The sequence below is a fragment of the Semicossyphus pulcher genome, unplaced genomic scaffold, assembly GCF_022749685.1.
Source record: "Semicossyphus pulcher isolate SPU_LCO1_2020_fin unplaced genomic scaffold, fSemPul1.0.p SCAF_3, whole genome shotgun sequence".
NCBI classification, from domain to species: domain Eukaryota; kingdom Metazoa; phylum Chordata; class Actinopteri; order Labriformes; family Labridae; genus Semicossyphus; species Semicossyphus pulcher.
Genome location: NW_027211704.1, coordinates 24326577 through 24348567, shown reverse-complemented (window position 1 = coordinate 24348567; position 21991 = coordinate 24326577). Strand labels below are relative to the sequence as shown.

At 42.2% G+C, this 21991-nt stretch overlaps 2 protein-coding genes and 1 non-coding gene across 3 annotated transcripts; 1 reads left to right on the top strand and 2 right to left on the bottom strand.

Moving 5' to 3' along the window:
• Positions 1 to 25: 25 nt before the first annotated feature.
• LOC138605951 (ras-related protein rab7) lies at positions 26 to 5108 on the bottom strand. Its single transcript, XM_069678411.1, has 6 exons — positions 4766 to 5108; positions 3015 to 3077; positions 2682 to 2808; positions 2109 to 2327; positions 1768 to 1896; positions 26 to 1642 (listed from the first exon to the last, which is right to left on the bottom strand). Exons 2-6 carry the CDS (start codon positions 3065 to 3067, stop codon positions 1547 to 1549), a joined length of 624 nt encoding a protein of 207 aa, XP_069534512.1. The 5' UTR covers positions 3068 to 3077; positions 4766 to 5108; the 3' UTR covers positions 26 to 1546.
• A 4729-nt stretch (positions 5109 to 9837) lies between these two features.
• On the bottom strand, positions 9838 to 9910 carry trnaf-gaa (transfer RNA phenylalanine (anticodon GAA)). The gene has a single exon. It is a non-coding gene; the product is annotated as a tRNA-Phe (tRNA).
• Positions 9911 to 10232: 322 nt separating this feature from the next.
• Positions 10233 to 15822, top strand: rpn1 (ribophorin I). Its single transcript, XM_069679100.1, has 10 exons — positions 10233 to 10560; positions 11231 to 11295; positions 11704 to 12010; positions 12098 to 12307; positions 12394 to 12586; positions 12822 to 12921; positions 13012 to 13150; positions 14278 to 14397; positions 14518 to 14763; positions 14857 to 15822. The coding sequence occupies exons 1-10, from the start codon at positions 10321 to 10323 to the stop codon at positions 15037 to 15039; spliced, it is 1803 nt and encodes a 600-aa protein (XP_069535201.1). The 5' UTR covers positions 10233 to 10320; the 3' UTR covers positions 15040 to 15822.
• The last annotated feature ends 6169 nt before the right edge of the window (positions 15823 to 21991 follow it).

The window sequence follows — 21991 nt, the reverse complement described above, 5'->3', positions numbered from 1 at the left end:
AATAAAAAAAACACACGGTGCTTTATTCAAGATTTTTATTACCCTTATTACTTGAAACGCAAAGACATTTTGAAACAATGTAGATGCTATGCATTTATCATATTAATATTATAATAATGATGAATGCCAATACTTCCCCCCACATTTTTTTTTCTTTTTTCAAAGTTACAGTATGTTTGCTATCTTGTAATCTATAATGCATTTCAAAGTTTAACATAATATGAACAGACAGTTAAAGATCTGATCGGTTAAAAGAAATGTCAAGCACTTAAATTGTTTGCCAACAAGAACAACTGGCATAGTAAGATATGGAGATTTACAACAGAACATTTTGCCTTCCCCACACAATGATTGAGAGGTTTGCAAATATACAAAGTCTTGCAATAGTTGACAGTAAAAAGAAATGTACTAGCTAACAGTACGCAGTTATGAATGATATTTATACTTGAGAAAAGAAACCTCTCCTCTCCAGGAATATCAGGTAGAATGACATGCCGTCTTGATTTGGTTCCTTCTCATGTCAAATATCGTACCAAGAATAGCTGATTACAAGAGGAACCTTGGTATCCCCAAAGGAGGAACAGCACTAACATGAGGGAGCTGAGTCTGGATTCTAGCAATGCCCTCGACCTGAGCTACAACTGCATTTATTGTGGCTCTAAAATGAGATGTCCGAACAAGTCTATAGTTACTGTGGATGACAGCAAAGTGCTTCAAAAAATGATCATTACACATTGGTCGATGGACTTTTCATGGATCCGGATTTTCTATTTTGTGCCAATCAACAAGAATCAGATGGCAGCTTATTAATGCGTTCCACACATGCACCTTCACTTAATCTGATCCTTCACTACTTCAGTTCTGACTTCCTTTTCAGGTATCAGAGTTGTTGTTTTTTTTAAGGTTGCATGAGTTAAAGTGAAACCAGGGGGTTTTATGAGTGAAACAAATTTAAGCCACAACACAAATGAGTAAAATGGGCGGAGCAGTGTTTCCTCTATTCATGCAGCAGTGGTGGGCTGTGACAGTAAGAAAACATCCACCACTGCAAAAGAAACTTTGATTAAAAAAAGAAAACAAAATAACATTGTTTTAACTTTACTCATCAACACATACATGTAAAGAGATAATGCATCGATTTACCACTTAAAGTATCCAAGTAAAAGCAGTTAGAACCAAAACTGGGTGTGAAAGCAGCAATACACATGGAACCGAAAATGAGATTAGCCCAAACCACCACCGCCATGAATCATTACGAGGGAAACACTGGGAAGTAATGAGCATCATACAAGTAAATTCCATAATGTTTCCGTAAGGTGTTCTTTGGGCTAGGAGACTCATCTTTTATAGAAAATGTGTGTGTTGTAGACATAAGGAGGTGAGTGCAGCATGTCTGTGTGTGTAGTAGTATACTCTATGAGTGGGATGCTGCATGTATGTCGGGAATTCGGGATTAACACAGTGGGCCATGGGTAAAGGGGATATATAGACAAGGCAAGACAGGGTAGTGAGGGAAGTGACAACCCCCCGAAGATCTTCATAGTCCTCAGCAGCTGCAGGTCTCCGCTGACGGCTTGGCTCGCTCGTTCCTGTCCAGCTTTATCGGCTCAGGGAACTCGTTGTACAACTCCACCTCGGTCTCCTGAAATCAGGCAATTCAGTTGAGTTTAGTCACAGAAACTATGTAGAAAAAAGGATATTTCACAGCACTGCACTGCAGAGACTGGTTTAAACTTCCAGGTAGGATTTCTTGCCGGTCTCTGTTACCTGTTTAAGAGCATTGCGTGCAATAGTCTGGAAGGCCTGCTCGACGTTGATTGCCTCCTTGGCGCTGGTTTCGAAATATGGGATGTTGTTCTTGCTCTGACACCAAGCCTGTGCACGCTTGGTTGTTACCTGAAACACAAAAGAACTGATGTTATACTTAGAAACACTCAAGACAAGAATGTGACAGCTCAATCCAAACTATTTTTAACATTACTGTACAGACTCATCTGAGTTTGAAGGCATTCAAATTTGCCTACCACGACTGTACATTTCCTCTAAAATTACAAATACTGCACGTAAAAATGCCCCAGGCAAACAGAACTGTGATTATCTGGACTCACCTGTCTGTTCTCCAAGTCGATCTTGTTGCCCAGCACCACAAAGGGGAAGTTCTCCGGGTCTCGAGGACTGGCCTGGATCAAGAACTCGTCCCTCCAGCTGTCTAGAGTCTTGAAGGTGTTGGGTGCTGTCACATCGAACACCAGGACGCAGCAATCCGCTCCACGGTAGAACGCCACGCCTAAGGACTGGAACCTCTCCTGACCTGCTGTGTCCCAAATCTGAGATACAGAACAGCGGGAAAAGCATGAATGAAAGACCACATCCTGTGATTACAGGCACAAATAATGGGCTTACAGTAAATAAAGAGATTAAGGTCATTCCTGGACTGGAGTGTTTACATGGTTAACATTAACCAGATCTCTGATTGTTTATCACGTGGATGTACAACAATTTGGGATAATGATATTGATCATAAAATGTTAAAATAGTTTAAAAAAAAGTCTGCTTTGCAGTCCATAGTAAGTGGGGTTGATAAGAATTAGCATTTCTTTTTCATTGTTATGTTCGTTTTTTTATTTAATTCACTGATGGTTGTGCGACAGTGTGGTGGGTGAGTGGGATCTCGTCAGTACCTGCATTGTGACAAGTCTGTCATCCACCATGACTTCTTTCGTCAGGAAATCAGCGCCTATTGTGGCTTTGTACTGGTTACTGAACTTCTTATTCACATACTGGTTCATCAATGAGGTCTTGCCAACTCTAAGAAAAACAAAATAAACATATAACCAGAAAGTGTCACTTGGATGAACTGATGGCTAAAGTACAAAAAAAGGGTCCTTTCTTGCTGTGAAAGAGTGAGCGTGTTATTGTCGGACCCAACTCAATACCCTAATTAAGTGTTAACTTTACAGTAAACCCTTTGGCATTACTCTCCTTTAGCTTTGATAAATCTACACATCACTCACCCAGAGTCTCCCAAGATGATGACTTTGAGTAGTACTTTCTTCCTTGATGTCATTGTGCCACAGCTGTGAAGACAAAAACAGATACATTTCAAGGGAGAAGTAAAAAGAAGCAGCCTAGAACTGCTCAGCCATGGCCTTATGATGACCCTTTTAATATGGGCCGACTGGTTTCACTGAAAGATGTTAAAGTCTGAGTGCTTCTTAAAATACACGCCAAAGAAATTGGCTACTTCTAGGAATAAAAACAAAAGCAATATATCCTTGACATAAGTTTCTTTCACTTCACAAACAAATGAAAATACGAAAAAGATAGGGATATTCTGAATCGGGTTATAACATGAGGTCTACAAAACAATTGCCTACTCATTTGTCAAATTTTGTTGCCGTGCTAGGTTGTTTGGTTGGATGTTTCTGTTGTTAAGCGCTGATTTTGTGATATTAATGCTGCTGATGCATTACTCGATGGGAAACAATGTTTTCATTCCCAGCTGTACAAAAATAGAACAAAAATTAAACACACAAAGTTACTCAAAAATATACTCAATGCAACCATGAAGCATGTTAAGCATCAGGTGCTGCACTTTAATTATTATCTCTACAAAGTCTTCAGAGTTTAGTAAAACTCAAAATCAACAGCTTCAACATATTTTTCTGTTAAATTGGGGAAAATAGCTTCACTCATTATAAGCATTCACTATCTTCAGCAGCATCACCTTATTTATCTCCCTAACTTTTTCTATCATGTTTTCACAGAACTTCCCACAGAAACGTGTCTTATCAAATTTTTTACATTTCCGAAATAACACAAACATTTTTAGTAATGACTGATCTGTATCATGAAATTTTTTAGTACTAAAATCATCAAATCCAACACACTCATTTTTGAGTCTGCTCAGTCATCACCAAGCATTTCTGACCTTGGCTCACTGTGCTTTGTAATAATAAACCACCTCATACAGTTGCACTGACCGAAGTCCACACAGTGTTACCGATGAGCTTTAAATCATAATTCCATCCAGGTTAGACCTTGGATAAAGCTTTGTTGAAAAAAGATTAGTCATGGGGTTTATTCATACATCGTTTTATGGCTACAGCCAGTTAAGTGAAAGAAACCCGCTGCTTGAATCCATATCAGTGCTTTTAAGAAGCAAAACTAGCAGAGAGCTATCGGTGCGCCTCTCATAATCTGCACCCCATGACACTGTGTCAGGGACTGATCACATGGTGTTAAAACACAGGACTAACGGAACCATGACTTGGCAAGCATGATTAGCACAGCAAATGCTTTAGTTGGATTCAATAAACAAACCGGCGTAGTACATAATTATAATCAACCTGTCGAACGATTTGGTTTAAAACATTTCAACTTCATAAACTGAAGCAGAGAGTCCTGTTTCTGTGTTTCACCTGACGACCATAAAGACATCAAACTTGCAAAGGGTTAGCTAGGTTGAACAAGCATCACATTTAAAGATCAAATTTAATATATAACTAGGTAAACGAAGGCGAGGAAACATAGATTGGGTCACATTATGTTCATTAAATATTGAATCTTTAAGAAATAACTAAAGCTGGGCGATTTGGAAGCCGTGTCCATCGTTTATCTCCATGTATCTGACACTTCTTAATTTAAGCTAACGTTTAGTCAGCTGAGCAAGGTTTATTAAAAATGGTAAAAGTAAGTTCATGACAGCCATATCGTTAACTTATATCGTAAGTAAAACCAGTAACTAGAGGCACGACAAACCAACCTGGGCGATGATCCAGTGGGAAAAAAATATCAAAAGTGGACTTTTCCTCTGCCTCTGTTGGAAGCGTTAGCTAACGCGCAGGCTAGCTAACAGGCTAACAGGCTAACAGCCCCTATAAATGTCTGCCGTAAGAAAACAACACGTTAAGAGCGTCGACAGCTAAATAATCTCCAATAGCTAGCTTCGCAGCTAACTCTGCTAATCAAAATAAACACTGCCACTGCAGATATATTTCTCCCTTCGTGGAATACAAGCGATTTGGTACAATGGTCTGTTTCGCCCTGATCCCGTTGACGCTTGCTTTTCCTGTCAAGCTAACGTGCTAGCTGCTAGCCGAGCGGTGTTCACTTCCTCCAAAACAAGCTGTGTCGGTGACGGCTGACGTCACACGCTAGACACGCCCTGTTCCAAAAGACCTGAGAAGTCACAACAACACAAATTTCATAATCATAATATTGATCTGATAACATCTAAGTCGCACATTGTGCGTGGGAAATCAACACCATTCACTCCATATTCCATACAGTTCAAATTAAGTCCAAATGACAGCTCACTGAAATGGTATGGAATTATTAATAATACTGCTATACCTTGAAATAAAAAGCTAAAAAAAAACATGTTATATCTAACGACATATAGATGATAATAACATATCATTTGTTGCGTTTTTCTTTCTTTCTTTCTTTCTTTCTGTCTTTCGTTCTTTCTTTCTTTTTCTTTTTATTGGTGTGGAGAGGAACAGAAAAGCCAGTCCACAATACCTTTAAAATTAGCTTACCATGCATTTTAATAGTCTGGATAACAATTGTGACTGTTTATCGTTGAGGATACACAACAACAAAATCCTCTTCAAAATAATCTCATCCACAGTCCTGTTGCATGTCATATGTGACTTTTCTTTGAGAATTAAATGTTAAGCCAGAATCAGCCTGCAAGGGAGCTTAGGGCACAAATGTGACTTTAAAGCCTTTCACCATTAGAGCTCTAATCAGTGCCTCATTGCTATCCATAACTTGAAACTTTTCCAGTCACTGATGATGATGTCAGTCATTTTGCTCTCTGCCCATGTTGCCAACCAAGAGGTCCTGACTAGCCAGAGCTCTTTGCTCTTTGACTGGCTGTTAATTTATATTCAATGTTTTCTGCTGTGGTATTTTCTTAGGCCATAGGCCTTAGGCCAACTACCTGCTGCCTTGACACTCTGCCAGCTAACTTTTTTCAAGAGGTTTTCCCCTGCCTAGCACCTGATGTTCTACACATTATTAACACTTCTCTTCAGTCAGGCCTTTTTCCAGGAGACCTGAAGACTGCCGTCATTAAACCACTCCTAAAAAAGTCCAACCTGGATGCCTCAGTAATAAATGACTATTGACCAATATCAAACTTACCCTTTCTAGGAAAGATAATTGAAAAGGTTGTTTTTCAGCAACTTTACACTTTCTTCACAGCACTGAGACTGCACTTATTAAAGTCTTAAATTACATACACCTTAACAGTGATGCATCAAAGTTCACAGTTTTAGTTTTACCTGATCTCAGTGCTGCTTTTGGCCCAGTCGACCACAGCATACTGCTCGATAGACTGGGAAGGTGGGTGGGACTCTCCGGTACTGTGCTGAGTTGGTTCAAATCACACTTGCATGACAGGGACTATTTTGTGTCCTTTGATAATTATGAATCTGAGCATAGAAAAATAATATGCGATGTGCCACAAGGATCCATCCTTTGGCCCCTTCTTTTTAATATCTACATGCTGCCACTTGCTCAGATTTTGGAATAACATAACATCTCCTACCATGCTTATGCGGATGATACACAGCTGTATGTCAGTGTCATCGCAAGACTACAGTCCCTTACACTCACTGAATAAGCGTATTGAAGGAATCAATGAGTGGATGTGTCAGAATTTCCATACAGCTAAATAAAGAAGAGTCTGAAATAATTGTCTTCGGCCCTAAAGAAGAAAGGTTCAAAGTCAGTGCTTACCTTGACTCCAGGACACTAAAACCTACAAATCAAGCTAGAAATCTTGGTGTTACTATGGACTCAGACTTAAATTTTAACAGCCACATAAAGACAGTCACAAAATAAGCCTATTACCATCTTAAAAACATATATCAAGAATCAAAGGATTTCAGTGTAAACAGGACGCAGAGACACTTGTTCATGCTTTTATTTTTAGCAGGCTAGATTACTGTAACTAAAAAATCGATCAGACAGCTGCAGCTCATCCAGAATGCTGCTGCCAGAGTCCTCACCAGCACCAAGAAAGGAGAACACTTTAAGCCAGTCCTCAGATCCCGACGCTGGCTTCCTGTGAGTCAAAGGATATTTTAAAATCCTATTCCTGGTATATAAAGTATTAAACGGTCTTGGGCCAAGTTACCTATCAGACATGCTAGTATGCTTCAAGGCATCCAGGCCCCTCAGGTCCTCTGGGACAGGTTTACTCATTGTTCCCAGAACCAGAACCAAGCAGAATGAGGCAGAGCCATCACCCAGTGGGGGAGTTTCCGAGGCAGCTAAGGTCTGCACCCGACACAGATGGAGCAAACTGTGTGCCTTGTGCCTTGGGAAGACATTCTGGGGTAGATTCGCATATAGAATCCATTTAATCTAAGGCAAGACCAGTCTGTGAATCTGTGTCCGTCAGGAAAATGAGACTCTAGTGAGCGACTTCAGAGCTGTGTAATTTTTGGTATGCATGCTGAGCAGATTACCCATCAGTAATCGTTCAATACCATTTAGAATACCTTAACACCTAAAATGAAACAAAGTTGAACGAGATAAGACAGAGATGAGACAATTGTCTGTAAATCAATTACTCTTACAAAGACTCTCAATGCTGTTAAAGTGGTTATAATGTGAATAGGCTATATTTTGTTTTTTGTACTGCTGCCCTCAAGAACTTCTTATATACTGTACTGTGCAAAAGTTTTAGGCAGGTGTGAAAAAAGGCTGTATACTAAGAATGCTTTCAAAAATGGAAGTGTTAACAGTTTATTTTCATCAATTAACAAAATGCAGTGAATGAACAGAAGAGAAAAAAAATCAAATCAATATTTGGTATGACCACCCTTTGCATTCAAAACAGCATCAATTCTTCTAGGTTCACCACACAGTTTTTGACTCGGCTGGTAGGTTGTTCCAAACATCTTGGAACAACCTAATCACAGATCTTCTGTGTATGTAGGCTTCCTCAAATCCTCCTGTCTCTTCATGTAATCCCAGACAGACTCCATAACATTGAGATCAGGGCTCTGCGGTGGCCATACCATCACTTCCAGGACTACGCTGAAGATAGTTCTTAATGACATTGGCTGTATGTTTGGGGTCATTGTCCTGCTGCAGAAAACATTTGGGACCAATTATACACCTTCCTGATGGTATTGCATGATGCATAAGTATCTGCCTGTATTTCTCAGCATTGAGGACACCATTAATCCTGACCAAATCTCCAACTCCATTTGCAGAAATGCAGCCCCAAACTTGCAAGGAACCTCCACCATGCTTCACTGTTGCCTGCAGACACTCATTATTGTACCGCTCTCCAGCCCTTCGGTGAACAAACTGCCTTAAGCTACAGCCAAAGATTTCAAATTTTGACTCATCAGTCCAGAGCACCTGTAGCCATTTTTCTGCACCCCAGTTCCTATGTTTTCGTGCATAGTTGAGTCGCTTGGGCTTGTTTCCATGTCGGAGGTATGGCTTTTTGGCTGCAACTCTTCCATGACGACCACTTCTGGCCAGACTTCTCCAGACAGTAGATGGTGCCAGTTCTGAGCTGATGGCACTGCTGGACATCTTCTGATTTCAAAGGGAAATAAGCTTGATGTGTTTTTCATCTGCTGCACTAAGTTTCCTTGGCCGGCCACTGAATCTACGATCCTCAATGTTGCCCGTTTTTTTGTGCTTCTTCAAAAGAGCTAGAACAGCACATCTTGAAAGCCCAGTCTGCTTTGAAATCTGTCTGGGAGAGACCTTTCTGATGCAATATAACTACCTTGGGTCTTGTTGCTGTGCTCAGTCTTGCCATGGTGTCTGACCTGTGACATGAAACTGTCTTCCACAACCTCACCATGGTAGCAGAGTTTGGCTGTTCCTCATCCAGTTTTAAGCCTCCTACACAGCTGTTTCTGTTTCACTTAATGACTGTGTTCCAACCTACATATGAAATTGATGATCATTAGCACCTGTCTGGTATACACCTGACTATAATCCCTACAAAATCCCTGACTTTGTGCAAGTGTACCTATAAGAATTGATGCTGGTTTGAAAGCAAAGGGTAGTAACACCAAATATTGATTTGATTTAGATTTTTCTAGATTTGTTCGCTCACTTATCATTTTGTAAATTGATAAAAATAAATAATTATCATTTATATTTTTGAAAGCATTCTTAGTTTACACATTTTTTTCACACCTGCCTAAAACTTAACTTGATTATTTAAATCCAATTGATTTTTGTTTTTTGTATCTATTTTTGCTAATTGTCACATTTCTTTTAATGTTCTTAATGCTCTGTTTTTGATTGTGTAAACACAATATGAATTTACATCCCCAGTTACATGTAAGCAATGTCGCATTTTCCCCCATGATACTCTGTCATTAACTAATTATTCAGTCATGTCCTTGACTCAATTTGTCTATTTCCACTGTATAGTATTGTTAAGATTGTTTTTAGAGAGTCATCTTACATCTTGAGTCATTAAATGACTAGTTGGCTGCAAATAATATGCAAATTCTTTAAACTGAAACTAACAATTTGTACCCAATGTTTCAGTGTAATATGCCAATGCCCCAGCAGTCAATATGCAGTTGATCAATGTTTAATCCTTATTGCAGGTCGAATCCTTGCTGGCAAGCCTTTAAAACCTGATTTACAATATGCTAGATATTGATTAATCATTAGCTTTACCTTTCAAACATTTGCAACTACGTTTCTTCCATAGTGCACTGACTTTTTAGTAAGATTGGAGCAATCTAATCTTCTACTGACGACAAACCCCACTTTAATACAGCATATGCGACAGATATAAGGTGCGTAACACCAGGATTAAAAGCCACGCTGTACTGCCGAAACCCGGGATCGAACCAGGGACCTTTAGATCTTCAGTCTAACGCTCTCCCAACTGAGCTATTTCGGCTTCACATCATACAACGTATGACATTTGTTATTTATTAACTTGTTCTAAAATCATGTAGCCTTGTTTAATTATTGCTGGTAAATACGGTCTCATCAACAGGATCACCACTACAGACGCTTTGTTGTCAGACAGTTCAACAGTTCGACAGTTGCATACGCAAACATTCAAATAGTTATCTTATAGTATAAAAAAACCCACTCTTGATTAAAGTTAATTTGTGTGCCAGACTTTACCACCTCTTCCGACGCACAGCGCGTTGTAAAGAGCGCGCCATGACGTCATCACGCTGGACTGAATGAAGCGTCATCCTTTCTGATGTAGAGCGGCACGGCGGCCTTTCTTTGCTGCTCTACATTTCCCCCAATCTCTCCGCTCTTATCCCGGTATTGCAGCTCTCCATTTATTTAACGATGTCTCGAAGCTCGCCACTTCTCGCCGCTTGCCTGTTACTTGTGGCTGGTCTGAGCTCGAAGGTTCTAGCGGACGGTTTGGTGAACGAGGACGTAAAACGGACCGTGGACTTGAGCACTCATCTGGCCAAGATCACCGCGGAGATCGTGCTGTCTAACCAGGGACACTCTGCCGTCCACAGCTTCTTGTTAGCAGTAGAGGCTGACCTGGTCCCGCACCTGGCATACATCGGAGCTTCGGTGAGACAAATATGGGTGAATGAAACAGAGCCGACGCCACTGCCCTGTAACCGGCTAGCTAGCTTTAGCCTGTTAGCAACTTCACAGAAGGGTACACGTATTTTTGCTGCACCAAATCTTGCTGCTTGCAAATGTTGACTTTTCTGTTATTTTGACATTGCACAGGTTTATAGCACATCCTTACACATGCGGTTACAGCGTTTGTGTTTATTGAATGAATGAAACTGATAGTAGCTTGGCTAGTGTGATGCGATTCATAGAGGTCCTGCTGGCAGGGAGCTCTGCAAGCTCGGGAGTCAAACAGCCTCAGTTAGCTATTTTAAGGTGTGTAGTGAAAAGTACAAGGTATAGCCATCAGGTCATTTGTTGTGAGCAGAAATATACCCACCAGCTACACCTAGATAAGATGAATTTATTTTGAATTACCAAGGATGTGGGTTACTAGTGTTAACTTCCGCAGCGCTGCACGCTCTGTCAGTGGCTGAATGACACGTATGCGCTGGACAGCTCACTTCCGTGTGTGACTGCGCAGGCCTGCCCATTCAATGCATGCAACTGTAACAAAGCACTGAGTTTAAACGTAACATTAAACTGCTTATGGTTGCTTTAACACAATGATATCCGTTGCATTATAAACCTCGCTTATCCTGTGTTTTGTTGTGTTCCACAGGTGAAGGGTGATGAAGAGGAGGATGGCACACTTGAGCTTCATCAGACAACAATTCAGGGCCAGAGGTAGGAGATCACACTCTTACACTGTCATTTAACTACACTGTCAAACCTGTAAACTAATGTAGACATACTGGAAATTTTGTGACGTTATCCACAGCTCATGTGCCACCAATCAAAAACCCCAAATACAAGTTTTCCTTTCTGATTGAAATCTGTCTGTGACTTTTAATTCAAAAACAAAAACTATTTAGATGACATAAAATACTTAAATATTTAAAAATACGTTAATACATGTTTAGGTCATTTTGGCAGCAATGTACAACTTAAAGTAATAAAACCTCTCCCCCTTTAGAGAGTTTAAGATTGCATATCTTCACATCTGAGAAGCTGATATTTTACAGCAGCATTAACACTGTACAAATGTATTTTACCTCTGCTCATCTCTGACATTTCTCACCTGTTCCCATATAGTGGGCAGTTTTACAAAGTCCAGCTGCCCTTCAGCCTGGCAGCAGGTGCTCAGCTGAAAACTAAGGTGGAGATGACCTACAGCCACGTCCTGAAGCCGTTCCCCTCACATGTCACCCAGGCTGAGCGCCAGCTGGTAGTCTTTCAAGGGAACCACTACTTGTACACCCCATACCCCACCCGCAGCCAGACCACACGTGTGCGCCTGGCCTCCAAGACTGTGGAGAGCTACACAAAGCTGGGCAACCCGAGCAAGAACGATGAGATCATCGAGTACGGACCCTTCCGGGACGTGGCTCCATTCAGTGAGGTAAAACTTGGACCAGATCTGAAGCGCTTCAAATGAAGCTGCATGAAAGTTGCGTAAACATTCTGTGTTGTTGTTCTCTTCTTCTAGGATGCATTGAGGATCCATTATGAAAACAACACACCCTTCCTCACCATCAGCAGCATCATTCGGACCATTGAGGTCTCTCACTGGGGAAACATCGCAGTAGAAGAGACCATCGATTTGAGGCACACAGGAGCCATCCTGAAGGGGCCTTTTTCACGCTACGACTATCAACGTCAGTCAGACAGCGGCATCTCATCTGTCAAATCCTTTAAGGTGCAGTATTCAATACAATCCACTGTTGTCTTACTTGTCCTTGATGATGAAGATGATGATGACTCTGATTGCTTTTTCCTCCACAGACTATCCTTCCTGCCTCTGCCCAGGATGTCTACTACAGAGATGAGATTGGCAACATCTCCACCTCACATCTGCAGGTTCTGGATGATTCAGTGGAGGTGGAGGTCCGGCCTCGCTTCCCTTTGTTCGGAGGCTGGAAGACCCACTACATTATTGGCTATAATCTGCCCAGCTATGAGTACCTCTACACCCTGGGTGAGCTGAGTAATCTTAACTAAGAAGTCTGTGATTCTTCCACATGTTCTGAGGGGTAACTCTAAACCAAAAGGAAGTACAGGCAGGCATTGAGTAAAAAACCAGTGTCTCGCTCAAGTGCAAACTTTGTAAGGAAGATTTTTTCCAGTTATAAGGCTTCCTGTTTTAACCAGATCTTTCCTAACCACTGAATCCCTGGGTGGTTTTCTTTTTGTTGTATCATTGTATCTTCTAGGTGACCAGTATGCCCTGAAGATGAGACTAGTTGACCATGTGTATGATGACCAGGTCATCGACTCCCTAACTGTGAGAATTATCCTGCCAGAGGGTGCCAGGTCAGTGTTTGCAAGATAATCTTACATCAGTTCAGTTTGATCAGTGATCTGATGCTAATTTGTCACATTTTTCTCATCATGTCTTAACAGAAACATCCACGTAGATACACCTTATAAAATTGATCGCATGCCTAACCAGCTGCACTACACATATCTGGATACCTTTGGCCGACCAGTGCTGGTCGCCACCAAGAACAACCTGGTGGAGCATCACATTCAGGATGTTGTGGTAAGATGAACAGTGGAAAAGGATGTGATGTTGGTCATGCTTTATACTATACATCCATGCATTGTTTACCAGCGGGTTTGCAGAGGATCACTATTTACTAACATAACATGTAGATGCTACAGTGTTGTTAACCACATATATAGGTTAGTTTGAGCCAGATAACATTTTATAGCTCTGTCAAATGTTTAAAATAACTATTTAACTAAAAGTGTTAAGGTAAATGTTAATGGTTATTGTGCTCCAGAGCAATTAAAAGTGGAATGTAAAAGTTCCACCAAAGATGTTTAAAGATAATCTCAAATATTTCGGTGCCATTCTCTTTGGCGACACCTTCTGGAGATAAATGGTAATGCGGGAGTGCACTTCCTACATATCCAGACGTCCACGGTTGGCTCCCTTTGTAACAGTTGTAACTCTTGATTTTCCTCTCTGGTGGTCGCTTTCCTTGTATCTGTAGTCATCGATCTTTTCTTTGTTTGTTCAGCCGTAGTAGTTTACTGTTTACTCGCAACTCTTGCAGAGAGTGGAAAAGCAGCTACTTAGCTCCACCTACCCTCTCTGGCAGACCAACCACTGCTGAGTGATGGAAAATGCGTCACTAACTGGGCGCCGCTTGAGATTTATTCTTCCACGAATGTTGCCACAGACGCCCAGTCCGTTATACTGCAAATGCAAAGGCTTTCATCAGTGTGCCATAGGCTCCACTGTGTTACCTCATTCAGCGATAGATAGTTAGTTAACAGACATTTATTTAAATAAAAATCTTCAAGGTTGAGTTGAGTTGTTTGTGGTAGCAGAAGTATGAGCTTTGGGAAATGGCCATCCTCAGAAAAAAACAAACTGTTTAGTAAGTTTTCTGGAAAAGTTTGCCGAGTAAAAATAACAACAGAACCTTTTAGAGTCTTTGTTACATTTAAGAAGGTTTTGAGGTTCCGTGAAAAATTGGTGAAGTGGCTCTTAGCAGTACTCAAGTCAAAACCAGCACAGGTTTTGTATTTTTACTCAATAAATGACTTGATTCAGCCATTATCAGAGTAGTTATTTAATAATAACTGTTGACAGACTAATGAATAATAAGTACTGTGATGGAGAAGCAAACTAAAATCTTAATCCTTTGTGATTCCCAGGTTCATTATAACTTTAATAAGATCCTGATGCTGCAGGAGCCTCTCTTGGTCGTAGGAGCCTTCTACATCCTTTTCTTCACGGTCATCATCTATGTCCGCCTGGACTTTGCAATCACCAAGGTATGACAACTTGTTTATGTAAACAGAGCCTGTTTTCTGTCGTCCCTCTGCTCCCCTCTATTGGCAGAAGTCTTTATTCAGTCTCAATGCTAAAATGTTTTTTACATCTTTCATGTGCAGGACCCTGCGGCTGAGGTGCGTATGAAGGTGGCCTCTATCACAGAGCAGGTGCTGACCCTGGTCAACAAGCGTCTGGGTCTGTACCGACACATGGATGAGGTGGTCAACCGCTACAAGCAGTCCCGCGACACGGGGGCGCTAAACAGCGGCCGGAAGACTCTGGAGGCCGACCATCGCACTCTGACCAACGAGATCAGCTCGCTGCAGGCTCGCCTCAAAGCTGAGGGCTCTGACCTGGCTGATAAGGTGAGTTGTGTGTTAAAGAGTACAAATTGAATTGTAATGAGTAAAATACAAGGAAAGTTCAGTGATGTGAACTCCCCTCTCCTCTGCTCTCAGGTCGGGGAGGTGCAGAAGCTGGACGGCCAGGTGAAGGAGCTGGTGTGTCGCTCCTGCCAGGAGGCGGAGAGGCTGGTGGCGGGGAAGGTGAAGAAGGAGGCTTACATCGAGAGCGAGAAGACTCTGACCAGCAAGAGACAGGAGCTCGTGAGCCGCATCGACAGTCTGCTGGACGCCCTCTAAACTACACCTGGCACACAATCACACACACATACATACAACATACAACTGGCTATTTGTATGTAAAAGAATAAAATGAAATGTGAGTCATGCTTACACACTTTTTTTTTTACCATCCTTGAACCCAGACATGGACTATTACCATCTGATCGTAATTTCAGTGATGGGTTGATCCAAACACTTGTGCCTTCGTGCCTTGTGATAAACTCGCGTCACTGCGTGCTCAGCTCTACAGCAGCTCTGTCACAGCTTCTGGCTTTTTCTGTTTGTTGAGCAGCACTGGTCACACCTTGCTCAGACTTGACACTTCATTTCATGTTCAAATCTGGACTTTGTATTTCTTCTTCAATTTCAGTTTGTACGGTTATGGGATTTTTTTTTTAATAATAGCAGAGGGGCCCAGGTGTTTCAGTCTCGTGTCTTTACTCACATGCTGTTTTCTACGATTCAATCACCTCCAGTTCTAAAGTATGAAAGTGAAATCTGATCTCTTTTGCACTTACTTTTTTCTACTCGCCCCTTAATGAAGTTCATATTTGAACAAATTTGAAGCTCTGATTCTGTGTCATCCCAAATGATCTTTGTTGATGCTCATCAGTCATATTTTCTACATTTTGTATGATTTTCTTTTGTTTGTTTTGTAAGTATTCTTTTTTTGACCATGAGATTAGTGAATACATGATGAGATTAGGTTGTATGCGAGGAAAGACATGGGACACAGTTGTTTGTAAGATGGGCAATGATATGGAAAGCTGTCAAATTTAAAATAAAGTTTTGAGAAACTCATCATGTAGCATGTTTTTTTTTCTGATAACAGCCGGTGTATCAGGGAGGATGACTGAGTTAGTTTATTTCTATTTTGACTGCAGAAGTAGTACCCTTATTGATCACTAGAGGGCGCACTTGTGTCAAGAAACACCACTTGGCTTACACTTAAACAAAACTGCACTACATTAAGACACTGCCAATGCCAGTGAACACTCTAATCGCTTACAAATAAATAATATGTCATCCTCACACTCATTTGAGCTGCGACTGGTGCCACTTTTAAAACTGGCATTTCAGAGGGAATTTCCAGCACATTGTTTCATTCCTTTTTTTAAAATAACCCCGCCCTCCTCGCCTCAGTCAGCAGAGCAGCCGCCATGCCTCCATCACAGTCCGAGCCCAGGACAAACATAAGGGTCAGTCTGAGGTCACCGCTTTCCCTCTGAGGTCACCAGGGGTCCTGGCAGGTCATTTCCTGCTCCATAATAACAGGCCCCGCTCCTCTCACAATGATAATGTTAACATATTGTATGTGCCATACAATAATCATTCTGAAAATCCACAGCAGTGGGAAAGCAAAGACAATGTCTTTTAGCACTGATGCTCGGTGCTGCTGAGAGGCCACACAATGGCAGTTTTGTTTGTGTTTGTACTTGAGTTTGAGATTTGGAGCAGTGAGAGTTCGGAGAGCCGCACAGTCTCATTCTCACAGCGGAGCACAACGGGCCGACTGCTGCTGCTCGCACACGTCCACCTCGACACCAGCGACTCAGTCCAACACACCGCTGAGCTCACGTCTGCTTTCCAGCCAGTAATGATGCTATCAGGTCACTGACAGTCTGAGGCTGGTGTGATTGAAGGATTCGAAAATTATACCACCACAGGTTGAATGATTTTACCAGGATTTTAGTTCCAGGACCCAAAATGATCAAGCGAACAATAAAAACAAAATAATTAAATTCTACTACAGCAGTCGTAATGCATTTTATAAGTAAAATCTATAAATAAAACCCTCTCAACCTCATATTAAGTCTGGAGTGGATTCTGGACAGCACCAGTAGAGAGCTGAGCATGCAGCTTCTGAGATGTGTTGGAATAACTGGATGGTGCAGTATATCAGTCATGAACACCAGTATGTAATAATTTCATTTCAAACCTTTATTCATTCTCGAAAGGACATTGAGGTTTCCGTCATTTCCAAAGCCGTTGAGATTACAGACACATTAAAACAGCAAAAAGAACAAATACATATAATCAATCACAGAAACAATAGATCAATAAATATCAATTCAAACGGTTACAATTTGACACACAGTGGCTAAAAATAAAAGTTTTAAACTTTGCAAGAGAGGGAAGAACTTTAATCTTAAGAGAGTGCTGAAGGGCATCAGTGGAAAATGCAGTGAAGTTCAGTGCAAGCTGGAGGGACTTTAAGAACTAGCCAAGGAGTAGAACGAGTCATGTAGGTTCTGAAATTCCAATCTCAATCTGAAGCAGTCAGTAAAATTCAGAAAGGTTAGGAGAAGATAATAAAGCTGGCATTTAGTGATGGTATTGTATGTTTTCTTTAATTCACACTTCTGCATCTACCAGGAGCATTGTCCGTGCTTTATTATGTATTTATTATCATGCTTCAAAAGGGATCGTTTAGTTCTTGTATTAACCACTACTGGAAATATTAAACCATTATACTGAAAAGTTTAATTACTTACGTACTACTAATATCGAAATAATAATACTGCCTTACAAAGGTAGACATAAGTAACCACATGTTATAAAGACTGCGGTCTAGACCTCCTCTTTATGTCTAGAGCCATGAAATGATTTTTGGTGCAAACATTTTTTTTTTGACAGAAACAGTAAAGTTGCAGAAACAATTGTTTTGAAGTTGTAAGGGGTGGCAAAGTTGTAAAACTGCACTTTAAAACCTTTTTAGTCAGATTCTAATCATGTAATAAAGCTTGGAAAGCATTTAAATATTGTGCAGCGCATGTTTGGACAATCTAAAAGGCTTAATCAAAACTTACATCTCAATTACAGGTCAATTAGCTTTAGTTTTGACTAGCTGGAGTGCAGACACTGCAGTCACCTTTGTTTCTAGATTGTTGGAATCCATCTCTTACGGCATTTTTATGATCAAACATATTCTAAGAAGTCTGATTCTGGCCTCAGTTTTATGTTGTTGTTATTGTAGTAAACAATGTGCTCTCTGATTGGCTCTTCATTTTCAGAGAGCAGAGCTTACTCTGAATTACCATGTGATCATCATCTGTAAGTGGAGTAAGTCACTTGATAAGTGCGTCTATTCTTCACTTTCGGAGAAGAACTTTGAAATCCTTTGCGCTGTTCTTCAGTATAAAGGTTAGATAAACAGTGGCTCAGATTATTTGGAAGAAACGTGGCCTTTAACCACAATAAGTCACATTTTTCAGCCCACAAGGCCTCTTTCATATTCTTCACTGAATACTATACCTTTGGGCTTCTATTCTCATAACTCAATCTGCTGATGCATTTTGACTGTTATACCTTTAACAGGGCTTTGTCTTGTGTGGTATTGGTGTATTGGCCTTTCAGTCTGTCAGTTCCAGCCCTGTGCTCTGGCCCAGGATGTTATTACCGGTCGCAGAAGAACTGCGGTTTATCTGTTGGTGTAACGCAAGCAGAATACTGTTTAAACCGGAATTCATGTGCAGCACTGTATCCTGATGTGGCAAACCGTGTGTGTGAGTGTGTGTTTGAGGGAGATGAGGGGGTTTGTACAGCGTGTTGGACTGGTTGGGCCATGTGGTTGAGCTGTCATGGTCCCCCCCTCAGGCATGAAGTTGATTATTATCTTCCTTTCCTGGGGTAAAGTAATGATGCAGAGTGTGTTCTGTCTTTATCTTCCACTAAAATAATGAATATGCAAAAAGAAAAGCGTGAAGCCCAACTCAGTTGAAGGGGTAATCCACAAGCCCCGGGTCTTGAGACGTTGCGGTGATTGATTACATTGAGGGCTCACCTGCAGTACTCTTCCTCTTAATCTTTCTCGCTCTAAAATACACACACACGTACACACACACACACACACACACACACACAAAGAGAGAGAGACAGAAGTCACCAGTCAGGGAACAATATCCTGCTCAGAAGACCCTTCACAGCACACTCTCATAAATCACCGAGACAGAGCCACCACCCTCACTGTCAGTGTGTTATTATGCACTCACACACACACACACACACACACACACACACACACACACACACACACATTCAGGTCCACGTTCCTTACGACATACATTCATTCAATTCTGTCAATACTGCAGCCCAGAAATAAAAGGATGTCATCAACAAGAAGAAATATGACTCCAATCTAAAGTCAAACTCTGCTCTCAAACTCAGCTCACCTGCGTTGATTCCCTCTGGCCCTGCTTTAAACACACACCCTCACAACAGCCGCACTGTGTCCCGCTGTGCCCTCTGCACCGGCCATTCCTCAGTGACAGGGTGACGGGACGAGAGGCTCTGAAGGGCGAGGTGAGGAGGTGGATGAAAGCCCCCTGTCTAAGGTCCCGGGGCCCTGCGTCCTGTGCAGGTGGCAGGTGTGATCAGGCCGGGTGCAGACGCGTGAGGGCGAGGAAGCGGAGGACAAAGAGGGCGTCTGTGGCCCCTCGTTGCAGCTGCGGGAGGCGGGGAGGACAAGACTGACAGATAAGACGGTCAGACAGACGGAAAGACGGAGGACGGGAAGGACAGATGGAGATGGGACTTCAAACAGAGGATTGGGCCCTGGGTGCGGAGAGACGCATTCTTGTCTGCCACGCAGGAGGGAGAGCAAGAAAGATGGATGGCACAAAAAAGGCAAGCATCAAAGTTCATGGTTGACTTCTCTCATGCAGATGTTTACATCACGCACTTTTTTACTCAAAGCCTCAGTGCTGGGCTGATATCTGTGTGCATATTGATGTCAGCCTCCCTCTCTGTATGGATTTGTATCAATGAGACAGTAATCCTCTTCCCTTGCTGCCCTTGTGTGCAACTGTCCACAGCTCCCACTAAGACCCGCTGATCTCTGCCACATGGCGCTCCATCAAAGCGCTGATGGTCATGCCTCTCAGGGCAAGTTTTGCCAAAATCGCGTCCGCGTGGCTCGTATACGTCCCTCAGTGCAGAGGATCAGCAGCAGATGAAGGTCTGACGCTACTTTAGACTTTGTATCATCTTGGATCACATGAAGACAAGTGAAACAAAGCTGCTCTCTGTTTAAAGCACTCTTGTCTGAGTGTGCGCGCACACATACACACACACACACACACACACACACACACACACACACACACACACACACACACAGACACACACACACACACACACAGACACACACACATTTCCTACTTTCTCTATCAGACCTGATGAGAGTGACAGGGGCACTTCCCATTGGCTGTGAGAGTGGCCCTCTCCTTCCCAGGGCAGCCAATTTCCCCTACTCCAGAGCTGATAGGAAACTTTGATTGTCCACTGAGCTCAGGAGAGACAAAGAGATTTTTCCTCTTGCAATCCACATATCGCTCCATCACATCTCCACCTACAATCTCCCTCCCCACTTGCTCTCTCCTCCTCTCCTCCACCATCTCTTCCTCTTGCATTTTCTCGCCTTATTTCCATGATCATGTACTCGCTTTCTGTTGTGGGCTGCTGAATGTGAGTCCATTAAGCTGGCACCGGCTGCTTTGATGGGCAGGAAGTTTCACTTTATGCGGTGACATCTGCATCCTGTGACACAACCCTGTCCTGCATACATGATCTACTGTCTTGGCTTACTACTGTCCTCTAATAGCGTTCCTATAAATTAACCCTTTGAGCACAGGCTGCTGCTAAAAGCATTAGCAGAGTGGTAAGTACTCATGTTGGGTGTGAAGTGAACTGAGAAAGAAGGGAGCATACAGACTGAGCAAGGCGTCTAAACATGTGGCGAGAGCCAACAGGAAACATCACCCTCTCTCTCTCCACCCGACTCTGGCCCTCCCTGAGAACACACTTCCTGTCAGAGGTCCTCTAACTTCCTGTCCAGCCACCGGGAATCCCAGCTGGAACATTCCAGCTGTGCCGCAGTCTCACTCCCTCTCCGGGTTAATGATTATTACAATTTCTTACTTGCGCAGTCCCTCAAATCTTTCATGCAAACATATGAAACATACACATACACACAGATGACTGCCCCTGTAGGGCTACTGCCTCCTCTGGTCGCCAGGGGTCGCTACATAACAGCACAATTCCTCCTGCGTAAGCTCACTGCGTCTCCCCTGCAGTGTGAGACTCTGCATCAGTGCTGGGGATTCAGGGCTCTTCTGCCTCCTCCCGAGGCTCTCATTTATATTACTGGTGTTTGTAGCGCAGGAGAAGGCGCAGGGCCATTAGTTTAATGGCATCAGATGAAATGGCACATGCATGTTTATAAGTGTGCCTCCGCGCGGGGGCATATGGGGTGGAAAAGACGCAGGTTTGGTGACTTTGTGTTTGACCTTTTCAGAGAGAGAGCTAATCCCGAGCTATAATAGACTCCGGGACCGATATGGAAAACTGCTGCACCGTTATCTCGGTTGTCTAGGAGACCATCAGAGCACCGGGGCCGGTGGAGATGCCACGGTATTAAAAGGGAGAGTGTGTGTGCGTGGGTGTGGGTGCTTGTGTGCGCATTGAAATATGTTTATTTTTTTGTCAAAAGTGTCACCTATAAATACTGCATTATGGACGAACAATCATTTTTTCTGGCATGTTTTCCCGCAACATTTTTTTATGTTGAAAATATATATTTTATTTTGAAGGCATAGTCGCGTGAGTAAAGTGGGTGTGGGGGGTTTACTCGGCTCGTTATTCGTTAAATTAAACTGCACTCGCCAGACATCAGTTAAAAAATAGGTTGGTCTTGTATGTCCCACATTAAAGTAATAATAGACTGTTAACAAAATGCCACGGCAGTTGATTTAAACGATAACACAGGCCTAAGTGAGGCCCGCGTGCTCTGGATAGAGGAGGCCTTCACTGACAGGACAAAAATCTGAGAAAACTAACGGTGCGTGTTGAGCGTCTGAGCCGGTTGTGAAAGTGAAGATAATGCTCTCACGTTTCGATGCGTTTCTCTTTCACAAGTGCAATTAAAGCTGGAAATTGAGTTTCTCGCGTTAACTGCATTTTATTCTGTTAC